At 41.2% G+C, this 12,100-nt stretch overlaps 2 protein-coding genes across 2 annotated transcripts in view; one reads left to right on the forward strand and one right to left on the reverse strand.

Annotated features, from left to right (window-relative positions):
• PPT1 (palmitoyl-protein thioesterase 1) overlaps positions 1 to 9,583 on the forward strand; it is a 26,568-nt gene extending 16,985 nt beyond the window's left edge. The window contains exons 6-9 of the mRNA XM_008580247.1: positions 4,325 to 4,415; positions 5,250 to 5,348; positions 6,653 to 6,724; positions 8,034 to 9,583. Of these exons, the coding sequence (XP_008578469.1) occupies positions 4,325 to 4,415; positions 5,250 to 5,348; positions 6,653 to 6,724; positions 8,034 to 8,156 (385 nt within the window). The 3' untranslated portion in view covers positions 8,157 to 9,583. The remainder of the gene's footprint in view (positions 1 to 4,324; positions 4,416 to 5,249; positions 5,349 to 6,652; positions 6,725 to 8,033) is intronic.
• Positions 9,584 to 9,721: 138 nt separating this feature from the next.
• CAP1 (CAP, adenylate cyclase-associated protein 1 (yeast)) overlaps positions 9,722 to 12,100 on the reverse strand; it is a 25,004-nt gene continuing 22,625 nt past the window's right edge. The window contains exons 9-12 of the mRNA XM_008580254.1: positions 12,040 to 12,096; positions 11,833 to 11,915; positions 11,366 to 11,509; positions 9,722 to 10,890 (exon numbers count right to left, since the gene is read on the reverse strand). Coding sequence (XP_008578476.1) covers positions 10,807 to 10,890; positions 11,366 to 11,509; positions 11,833 to 11,915; positions 12,040 to 12,096 — 368 coding nt within the window. The 3' untranslated portion in view covers positions 9,722 to 10,806. The remainder of the gene's footprint in view (positions 10,891 to 11,365; positions 11,510 to 11,832; positions 11,916 to 12,039; positions 12,097 to 12,100) is intronic.

The raw sequence follows: 12,100 nt of genomic DNA on the forward strand, positions 1-12,100 counted from the left end.
GATGTATATTTTGCAAATATTTTCTCCCACTCTGTTGGTTGTCTTTTAGCTCTGTTAATTGTTTCTTTTGCTGTGCAGAAGCTTTTTAGTTTGATATAATCCCATTTGTTTTATTTTTTTTCTTTTGTTGCCTGTACTTTTGGGGTCCTATTTATAAAGTCTTTGCCTAGTCCTACTTCCTGAAGTGTTTCCCCTGTGTTTTCTTTTAGAAGTGTTAAAGTTTCAGGTCTTATATTTAAATCTTTAATCCATTTTGAGTTGATTTTGGTATATGGTGAGAGGTATGGGTCTAGTTTATCCTTCTACATATGGATGTCTAGTTTTCCCAGCACCATTGAAGAGGCTTTTTTTTTTTGCCTTTTTATTGAAGAGGCAATCTTTTTCCCAGTATTCTTGTTGCCTTTGTCGAAGATCAGTTGACAGTAAATATATAGGCGGATTTCTGGGTTCTCTATTCTGTTCCATTGGTCCGAGTATCTGTTTTTATGCCAGTGCCATGCTATTTTGGTTACTATAGCTTTGTAATATAACTTGAAGTCAGGAAGTGAAATGCCTCAGCTTTATGTTTTTTTACTCAGGATTGCTTTGGCTACTTGGGGTCTTTTGTTGTTCCGTATGAATGTTAGGGTTGTTTTTTCTATTTGTGTGAAGAATGTCATTAGTATTTTGATGGGGATTGCATTGAATCTGTAGATTGCTTTGGGTAGTATGGACATTATCACAATGTTAATTCTTCCAATCCAAGAGCATGAAATATCTTTCCATCTTGTTGTATCCTCTTTAATTTCTTTCAGCAGTGATTTATAGTTCTCGTTGTAGAGATATTTCACCTCCTTGGTTACATTTATTTCTAGGTATTTTATTTTTTTGGTGACTATTATAAATGGGCTTCATTTCTTTTTCTGCTAGGTCACTGTTGAAGTATAAAAACTCTACTGATTTTTGTATGTTAGTTTTTTATCCTGCAACTTTACTCAGATTGTTTATTAGCTCTAAGAGTTTTTTGGTAGAGTCTTCAGGTTTTTCTATATATGGGAACATGTCATCTGCAAACAGGTACATTTTGACTTTGTCTTTATTTCTTTCTCTTGCCTGATTGCTCTGCTAGTACTTCCAATACTATGTTAAATAGGGGTGGTGAGAGTGGGCATCCTTGTCTTGTTCCTGTTCTTAAGGGAAAGGCTTTCAGCTTTACCCCATTCAGGATATTGGCAGTGGGTTTGTCATATATGGTTTTTATTGTGCTGACATATTTTTCTTCTATACTTAATTTGCTGAGAGTCTTTATCATTAAGTGATGTTTAATTTTGTCAAGTGCCTTTTCTGCATGTTGAGATAATCTATGTGGTTTTTGTCCTTGATTTTGTTGATGTGTATCACATTTATGGACTTGCATATATTGACCCATCCTTGCATCCCTGGGATGAATCCCACTTGATCATGGTATTTTTGATGTGTTGCTGTATTCTGATGGCTAATATTTTTTTGAGGATTTTTGCATTTATGTTCATCAAAGATATTGGCCTGTGGTATCCTTTTTGTTGTATCTTTGTCTGGTTTTGGTATCATGGTGATGCTGGCCTTATAGAATGAGTTTGGGAGAATGGCCTCTGTTTCAATTTTTTGGACTGGAGGCTGCTTTTCCTTATGAAAACTGTACAGGCAGCTGGACCCAGAGTGAGGGAGAGGAGGAACAAAATAATGACAGAGCTAATATCACTGTCTTTCATTGAATTTGTACCATGAGTGGATAGGACTAGATCTTTACATATCTTGTTTAATTTTTATAACACAGGCTCAGAAAGGTAAATACCTATGATTCCAACCCAGATCTGTCTGACACAAAGCTGGGTTGTCTACATCCCATATACAACACAGACAGTATGGTACAGTGGTTAAGAGCATGGCTTCTGGAGCTAACCATCTGTGTCCATGTTCTGACTCTATACTTACAAGCAGTATGACCTTGGGTAAGCTACTTCATCATTCTAGGTATTGTTGCTTCATTTGTAAACATGAGAATAATGATAATATCTAGCTCATCTAATTCTTATAAGGATTAAATAGGTTAATATATGCAAAGTGCTTAGAAAAGGCCTGGTACATAAGTGCTATACAAGTGTCACTCTTATTATCTCTAAGTCACAATGGCTAGAGAAGGCAGTAAAGGTGGTACTGGCTTGTCTCACTGTCTGTGGCCTGGTGGTTGGGAAGTTGGGTCCTGGGACCTGTCCTTTCTTATGCCTTCAGTGTGTTGGCAAGAGTGTGGACTCTGACAGGTTTAGGCTCTTATCTCACCCTTACTATATCTGACTGTGTAGCTTAGCCTCTTGAATCTGACCCTTCAGTGGTAAAAAGATGATGATGATAGTACAAAACTGTTTCTTCTGTGTCTGCCTCCTGAGGAACCTCACCCTGCCCAGCACTCACCTCCTGCAGCTCCTCCAGCCTCTGTTCATCCTCAGTCCTTCACCTTGGCTGTCCTGTGTGCAGTGGGCTTCTTACAAAACAAAACATCCTCCATTTCTCCCTGTTGCCGCTTAGCTCTGTTTCCTTTTCACAGAAAAAGGTGACCTATGACTATGGCCTTCATTCTTTCTTTCATCTGCAGCCATCAGGCCTCCTGACTACAATTCGGGGTCACCGGGAACCTGACCCGGCAGAACCCAAAGACCTGTGTATTCATTCCCTTTCAGTGTTTTGAATAAGCTTTGATGGGCCACCTCTGAAAGCTGTGTGTGCTCAGTGCTCCTGACTTCTCAGCATCTGACACTTGCCCACCCACCTTTTTTTTTTTTTGGCAGTTGGCTGGTAGAGGGATCCAAACCCTTGACCTGGGTGTTACCAGCACCACACTCTAACCAAGTGAGCTAACTGGCCAGCCCCCAACCCACTCTTGAAGCTTCTTCCTTGTTCTAACTATACTGCACTCCCTTCTCCTCATATTTCTAAATCCCACCCCCCTTTCAGTGCCAAATTCTCTCATAGCTTGTCTGATATACCTATATCCATCCATTTCATTCAGTACACCCTTACTACCAAGCATCTACTATACGCCAAGGAGCTTATAGTCCTCCCTTCTCCTCATATTTCTAAATCCCACCCCCCCTTTCAGTGCCAAATTCTCTCATAGCTTGTCTGATATACCTATATCTATCCATTTCATTCAGTACACCCTTACTACCAAGCATCTACTATACGCCAAGGAGCTTATAGTCCTGTAGGGGAGAGACAGATATATCAGCACTCTCACATGTAAGCGATAGCAATACTAAAACACAACGACAAGACCAGTACTAATAGTGGTATTTTATAAATGTTCAGAGTTCATCAAATTATTAAAAATAAGTAAGACTAAACATTTAAAAGGTTTCAAATACATTATAGAATGTCACTCTGACTGCTGCTTTCTTTACTCTGTCTTATCTGCTCCTGGGCATGAGAGCTGCCATCTTCTCTGATGTAACTGGTTCCATTGGGCTAAAGCCATCGTTCTCTGCTGAGGGGAGCTTTCAGGATCACTGCCTCTGGTCAGCTCTTCCCCTCTGGCTGGGGAGCGCCTGTTGTAGAAATTTCTATTTCTATTCATGCAAACCTGGGATAGAGAGCCCTACCCATGTTCTAATTCCTCCCTTTCCCCAGGAGTCCTTGTGGTAAAGGTGTCAGTTGGGGGTGGGGAGGTTGCAAGGGGAAGGAAAATGGAGAGAGAATGGATAGAAGGTAAGTGTGAACAGAACTGTTGACTTGTGTCTGAAATAGTAGTACTGTAACAACCAAATACCTGCCCTTTGTACTTGAAAATGGCATGACATACCAGAATACTGAAAACTGGTATAAAGACTCAACAGTAGGAGAAATGTTTTGTGATTGAGAGCTTAGACCTCCAACCAGTCTGAGGATGGCAAGATGGATGAAGAGATAGATCATTGGGTGAAAAAGAAGAGTTAGAAGTGGTGATGTTTGAGCTGAGTCTTGCAGGATGTGAAAGAAGCAAAGGAGAGTCAGGGAGGTGGGGTTGTGGGAGGGGACAGCATGTGCCACCATGACCAGGCATGATGAGTGTGATAAAGCTCATTGCCATAGAGGAACCAAATATTGATGAATCCTTTTGCTAAATCTTTTGGACTTCGTGTACTATGCTGAATAGCCCGTCCTTGTCTGAACAAGGTATCCTGATGAACTGTTTTGTAGGTGGAAGTCTTGTCTTCCCTATTAGAGGGTAAGGACTTGGTGGCTTTGGTGTTTGGCCTGTGCATGGGGGCATGCCCCATGCATGCTGACTGACATGCAGGTTGGTCACCTTCATTTCATTTTCTTCCTGCAGCCTGGTACAAGCAGAGTACTGGCATGACCCCATAAAGGAGGATGTATATCGAAACCACAGCATCTTCTTGGCAGATATAAATCAGGAGAGGGTAAGCACAAAAATCAGGCTCCCATAGTTATGCTTTCATTTTCTATCAGGGCATCATAAACAAATCAGCAGGCATTTTCCCCAAACTATCCTGGGCAGAACCTAGGAAACAAGTTCTGTTTTTTGGGAGGCACTGCTTATGAGATTCAGTTCCTTTTAGGGAGGTTGAAATTCATTTGGATTTCTTCCCTTAAGTCCTTTCCATTTCCTAGTGTTGATGCAGCAGGATAAGCTGGCTGGGCTAAGTGGAAGGTCACAGCTGTTGTCTTAAAGAGGGAAGCCTTCCTGGTGCATCCCCTTAGGGGCAGATTTTCTCAGGAGATTTACCTAGAAGAAAGACTGCAGAGGGCACTGAGTGTGTCCTGGACATGTGCACTGAGTGTGTCCTGGACACAAGCAGTTTGCAAGATTCTGGTAGACTAGACAGCTCAATTTATATTAGGCTCATCTGGAGTTTTGTTTGTTTTTGGTTTGTTTGGAGGTAACAAAACAGCATAGAATAGTATAGCAGAACCACCCAGAATTTGCAGTTTTTTATTTTGCCTTGGCTTTCTCTGACTAGAAGCCTTTAGCCTATGTGATACATGCCTATGGAGTGTGGTGACAGATTTATGGTTGCACCTGCATGTTACGGTTGGTGGCATATCAATCAGTTAGGATGATAAGAAAAGGCTGTATAAGGTAAATTCTAGGCAGGAAGCTGGAAAAGCAGCCATATCCATGGGGAGGAAACGTGGTAGTCCAGGGTCAGGGAGACCAGAACACTGAAAGGCTTTAATCCCCCTGCTGGAACCTGATGGTAATGACCCTGAGGTGCTGCTGGCCCTGCTTCCAGAGTGTCAACGAGTCCTACAAGAAAAACCTGATGGCCCTGAAGAAGTTTGTGATGGTGAAATTCCTCAATGATTCCATTGTGGACCCTGTGGATTCTGAGGTGAGTCACTACTTAGGCCACAACATGCCAGGAGACTGTAGGAGTAAACTGCATTAAAATACAGCTGTCTGCTGGGAATAAACCTTCAGTTCCTTCCACCAACCTTTGTGTAGAGCAGGGGTTTTTCACCTAAGGTGCATAAATGGGACACTGAGGGTTGTAACCCTCTACCGCCACCCCTACAGTTGTACACACAATTACATAATTGCATACCCTGGGGGAAGGGTCTATAATTTTAATCAGATTTTCAGAGCTCTAAGACCCAAAAAGTTTCAGAACCACTAGCCCAAAGTCCAAATTCCTAAGCTTAGCATTCAAAGTCTTCCTTGATCTGGCTTTGACCTATCTTTGCAGCCTAATCTCCCTTCACTACCCACTTCATACACTCTTTGATCGGGCCGTATTTTACTACTTATAATGCCCCAAACTTGGCATGTGCTTTTTCTCTTGCATGCCTTGGTTCATGCTTTTCCATCTCTAGAATGCCCTTCCTTGGCTTCTCCACCTGAGAAAACTATTCATCTGTCAAGGCCAAAACTTAAATGACATTTTCTCCAGGATGCCATCCTTATTCCAAGCAGAATTTGCTCCCTTTTGTACAATCATCAGCCTCTATTACAGCACTCATCACATTATGTCAAACCACCAGGGGTTGGCAGACTACACGACACAGGCCAAATCCAGCCTGCCATCTGTTTTTGTATGGCCCATGAGCTAAGAATGGTTTTTACATTTTTAAATGGCTGAAAAAAATCAAAAGAATATTTTATGACATGAAAACTATATGAAATTCAAATTTCAATGTCCATAAATAAAGTTTCATTAGAACAGTCATACTCCTTTTTTTTACATATTGTCTGTGGCTGTTTTTGTTACAGTGGCAGCAGTGAATAGTTGAAACCACATGTCTCTTAAAGCCTAAAATATTTTCTATCTGGCCATTACAAAAGTTTGCTGACCCCTGTGCTAAACAACGAATTGTTTCTGTGCTTCACTAGACTGGGAGCTTCTTGGAAACAGGGATTATATACCCATCCTTGAATGTCTAGAGTTCAGCACAGGGATTTTCACAGGGTAAGTGTTCAGTAAATGTTGGAAGCAGAAATTCTGGGGAAGTGGAAAGCTCTTTGGAAAGATTAACTCATCACTCAGGATCCACTATTAAAAAGAAAGGACTTAAGACATGCCCTGTCCATTTTTTCTCCTTGCTATAGTCTCATGTTCAGTTTGTTGGCAGTCTTAGTTACTAGCCAGTGTGTGTCCTGAGGTCTAATTTGACCTTATTTCTTCCTGTTCTCCTACAGTGGTTTGGATTTTACAGAAGTGGCCAAGCCAAGGAAACCATTCCTTTACAGGAGACCACTCTGTACACACAGGTAACTGCAGGGTGTTTCTGTCTTGGGATGCTGGTGCTGTCTTTTTCAGATTCCTGAAGCTGCTACGTTCTTTGGTGCTAGAGCTCTGCCTTGTACACCTTAGAGCACCAAGTGCTCTTGAGGCATCTGACTCATGTCTAATATGGGGAAGGCTTGTTAGGATGTTGATTTGTTGATTTTTGCATTAACTTATCAAGCACTGGTTTAAAGAAATCTGCTACATCCTGAAGGTACAAGGACCTGTACCTCATGGTTTTCAAGCAAGAATAAGAGCAACATCATCTCTAACATCTACCTTTTGATAAAAATGTTTAGAATCAGCTTCTTTTGCTAAGGTACAGTCTGCTACAAATCCAAGAAACCCCTGTGTGTAATGAAAAGAGAAGAGAGGGGTGTTACTTTAAAACATTAATAGATACAGAAGTCCTATTTTTAAATTAGGCACTGACAAGGGGAGCTCCTCCTGCAGGACTGAATGGGACTACAGTTGTGGATTTTGTTTAGCAGTAGGTCCTGTTTCTCAAGCAGAAGTTGCAATATTTTACCACAGTTCTGGGGCTTTCCACACTCTGGGGACTTTATGTTGGAGACAGACTTTCTGAAAAATGCACAAATGCTACATCTGAACCAATCACCTTCTACTAGAATTCCAAGTCATTTCAGAGACCATTTATCTCTTGGCTTTTCTCTTGCATTTAGTGTCTCACCTTGGGTGAGACAAGAAAAAAAAAGCTAGGGTCTGATAAAAGAGTTTTAGAAATTACAATTATGAACTTCCTTATTGTGAAACTCAAACCAATGGTAGCCGCAGCAGAAGCACTCTCTGGCGCTGTCATAAGTGCTCATCTTCCCAACCAGAGGTTGTTCTGCAGCACCCAGGCTATGGGTAATGACATTTTCAACTGTAGGATATGAAAGTGTCCCAAGTTTGTTATCTAAGTGTTGTGTTTTAAATTATCTAGCTAATGTTCTCCTGTCTTGGGTTCAGTCTTACTTAACTATGACGTTTTGAAGCAGTTTTGTCCATGGTTAGCCCATCCATAGATAGTCCTCCAGCTCTGGGAAGCTTTTCAGAAAGCAGAACATAAAACTCTGTACAGAACATTCTCAATTGTATAGACATTTTTAATGCTTAGAAAAAACTGGAAGGAAGCATCCTTTTTGGCATTTTCAACAATATACCTCAATTTTAATACTTGGGGTAAATTGCATTTTGCGAATATATCTCATTAACGTTCTGTTATATTACTGTTTTACTCTAAAACTTTTCATTAAGTCCCTTGATTAAGTATGGCCTCTCTCTATGCAGGATCGTCTGGGACTAAAGGAAATGGACAAAGCAGGACAACTAGTGTTTCTGGCGACAGAAGGAGACCATCTTCAACTGTCTGAACAATGGTTTTATGCCCACATCATACCCTTCCTTGAATGAAACCCCTGCAGTTGCAACAGAGCTCAGGGAGCCTGACTCTTCCAAACCCATGGGACAGTTTCCTTCATGCCCAAGCCTGAGCTCAGATACAGCTTGCAACTAATCCTTCTCTCCTGTCATCATCTAACATGCCCTACTTGGAAAGATCTAAGATGTGAATCTTATCCTTTGTTCTCATCCTTTACCGCCTCCTATCACCATATGGTGTTGAATGCAAGTTTAATTAGTTAATAACCATGGGATTGTTTTACAATCTTTTGAAGTGGTCAAGCTAAGTCTTAGGAAAGAGAGTCTGCTGCAGATCATTGCAGAACTGTGCCCAGGCCCAGAGGAAGCTGAACAAACTAAAGCAATGAGATAGATTCTAAGCACCAACACCTTTCTCAGGAAAGTCTAGCCAGATTTCAAGTAGAGAAGGCTAGTGCCCAGGCCTGAGTTACTCCTGTAAATACTTTGTTTTGCTGGTAGAAATTTAGCTAGTGCTTGGAAAAGTATAGCTTGGATAATGCTTCCACGTAATTTCCTAAGACTACCTTCCTAAGTATGTTGCTTTGTGTGCTGTCTTAGCAATCATTGGATAAATTCCACTGGCCTACCATCTTGTCTCTGCAGCACCTATTTTATCTCCTCGGGCAGTAATGAACTAGTTGCTCTGGCACAAAAGGAGGAAGTTGCACCCAACTGGATTGCTTAAGAGGAAATGTACATCTTGTGTAACTTAGAGTGAGGGGGTGGGTGAAGAAAATGTAGGAGTGGAAGTGAAAAATGAGGCAGCTAATTCTTTCCGTTCCATCCTTGACTAACCTGCCCTTTCTTAATATTACTAGTGGTCTGGATGCTGGAGTTACTGCAAAAAGTGGGAGGAACACTGTGAAGAGATCAGGCTTTCTAACTTCCATTCCCCAAAACCGTATTTACCAGCACTCTCTAAACTGTTTCTGATGTGTTTTGTACAAAAAGGATTTTTTACTCAAAAAGGCTGGAGAGGGCCAGCCAACCCGCCACCCCACCCCCCAAAAAAAGAAAAAGCTTGGAGAATATCGCATACTTCCTTACTCCTCCGGGAGATCAATCCACATTAGGATATCTAAGGACATTAAGAATTGCTGTTATAGTAAGAAAAACTAACTTTACCATTTCCTACAATATTTGAGCATGGAAGTCTTAGCCCCCAACCTGTGAAAACTTATCAGCACTTTTTGGAAGACTGTTCTGTAGACTGCCAGTCTAGAGAAATGATTAGCTATGCTTTGATGAAAGAAACTTGTTAGTGCTGTAAAGTTTACCCTTTATGATTTTTTCCTTTTGCTCTCTCAAGCCTTAATCAACTACAAGATGAGATTAAGGGCAAGAAGTGTGTGTGTGGGGAGGGGGGTGTGTGTGAAAATAATTTTATGAGGTTGTCTAAAATAAAGAGTAGTTTCTTATCCTTGGTGTCGGGGGGTGTGTGAAAATAATTTTATGAGGTTGTCTAAAATAAAGAGTAGTTTCTTATCCTTGGTGTCATTTTTCCTTTCAATATTTTTACATCTCTGTACAGTAAATATCATAGGTAAATAACTAAGCAAGTTTGGTATTAACTTTATTCTATTTTCTCTATAATTTTAAGTACATAAAGGTTTATTTCCACAGGCCTCAGGAAATGGGTATAAGTCACAGGACAGTCTCTCTTCCCACCAAAAAAAGTTGCATATTTGAAAAGTGTTTGTCCTACAGGGAAAAAACTGAAATTTACATTAGCAGTGCTGTGCAAGATTCTTACATAAACCAAGACCTAAAACCAGCCTGCAGTGGAGGTTTTAATCCTCTGTTTAGGTGACTAGACAGAACCATAAGCTGTTGAGCATGACCAAGGAAAAGGAGGCAATGAAGAAGGATGACAGGCACTGGCAGAGAAAGAGGAAAGAATTCCACATTCCTTGGAATGGTGTGTTGGGTAAAAAAAAATCCCTTTTTATATTTCCCTTTCTTTTAAAGTCATCTCTGTAGGAAGGTGCTGGGAAGGGATCCCAAAGAAAGGGTTGAAGACTCCTTTAACTGCCCTGAATGAAGGGCACTGCTGTGGAAGCTGCTGCCGACCTCATGGTTTAGGCAGACCCAGGATGGAATGCAGAATGAAAGGAATGCTTATAGGAAACAATTCTGCTTGGAATGCTAGATGGCTAAACCTCAGTATTTGGTCCAGTGCAACCCTCATCTCACTTATCAACAGTGAAAAATTAGTTTAGTTAGGAGAACCATCTGAAATCACACCAGCTTCTGCTACCCTCATGCTCATTGTTTGAAAAAGATTAGTACGAACAGTCTGATCTGTTAATTCCCAGGACTGTTTTATTCTTCCCAAAGGACTGTTGGTAGAATAACCCCCAAAAGCTGAAAGCTAAAATGCACCAGTCCTTAAGAATGGACTGGTGGTGTAGTTGAGCTGATATGGAAAAACTGAACCTTCCTGCAGAAGATCAAGTGACCTGCTATCCCACCCCAAATCTCAGCCTGAGGTATATTTCAGTGAAGGCAGGTAGCTGTGCTTCTCAGAGTAGAGAAGCAATTTAAGAGCAGAAAGGTAGAGGAAATCTAGAAAAAAACCGTCTTGATACAGATTTATCCCATGGTGTGAAGGGAGAGGGCAAAGAACCCAGTGGCACTTCGCTTATCCAGCAATTTCTGTCACTGTGGTGACCAACTTCTGCCCATTCCATAAGGTCTTGAACTGCTCAGGGACTGGGAACTCATTCTACAAATAAAGAAGAGACAATAGGTTTAAATCTGAGCTAAAGAATGAGCTGGGGCTAAATCACATTTTTCTCCCAAAGCTTGCTTCCACTTAAGACTTAAGAGCAAGGCAGGACGTAGTGAGAGACAAACTGAACCACCAGGCCACGCTGTGTTCTACCGTTCACTGTTCTGTGATCTGTGATCTTGGACAGACTGTTAAATCTATGAGGTATAGATGAGAATATGTACGGTGTTATAGCACTAGCCCAGCAGGTGCTTTGATTCATTCCCATTTTTTTTTTTGCTACCAAGAGCTCAACGTAAGAAAGGCAGAAACCACCCTCTGGTGCTTACTACATCAGACTACCTCGCTTCTGTGTGCTTGTTGGGTTTACCTATTCAGTTCAGAATGTCAAACAGCTCTCTCCAATGCAAGAAGTCTTCAATCCCTTTTGTTTTTAACATCATACTACTGAAGGGATCAAGAAACTTACAAAGTCACCGCCTTCTGTAGGAATGAGGACATTCATCTCAGAAGATTTGGCACTGACTATCTCACAATCCAGAGAATTCTTGCTCAGGTAAACATGGCAGCCATCTGTTTTGTTGATGGAAATGGTTGGCACTTTACCCATTACCTGCAAAGTAAACCAAGAAAACAGTCCCATCAGTTGGGAAGGACAATGGTAAGTTGCGGGGAAAAGCTTTCACTGTTTCACATGATTCAGCAACTATAAGAAAAGCTCACAGGTGCTCAACAGATACTGGATACTAGGAGCAGGCTGGGATGGGTGCTGGAAAGAGCTCTCTTGAGCCGACTCCTTTTCTGACACATCCAAAGCAGCTCAACTTACACACTTTGTAGAATCAGATTCCCACAAAAGCAACACCTGTGGGTCTGCTGTATCTCTTTCAATTAATACCTTGGGGACCAAAATAAGGAGACAAAATATCAAGTTACCTGAACTTTGACATCCCTGCTATTGATTATCTCCACAATGCCCACCACGTCATCAAATACGAGACCAAGTTTCTTACAGTTGTCTAGAAGAAAGGGAACAGAGGACGATACTATAACTTTAAAGGAAAGTAATATAGGGCAGGTAAAATGGTTCCAGCCCTCTCAGGCTCTAGGACAGAGCCTGCCTAGACAGTGACAAATACTCACCTACTGTAATGGAGTTAATTTTGCCCTTGACTTGCAATGTTGTGTTGACACACTTGTATAT

The sequence above is a fragment of the Galeopterus variegatus genome, unplaced genomic scaffold (assembly GCF_000696425.1).
Source record: "Galeopterus variegatus unplaced genomic scaffold, G_variegatus-3.0.2 Scaffold2048, whole genome shotgun sequence".
In the NCBI taxonomy this organism is placed as follows: Eukaryota; Metazoa; Chordata; class Mammalia; order Dermoptera; family Cynocephalidae; genus Galeopterus; species Galeopterus variegatus.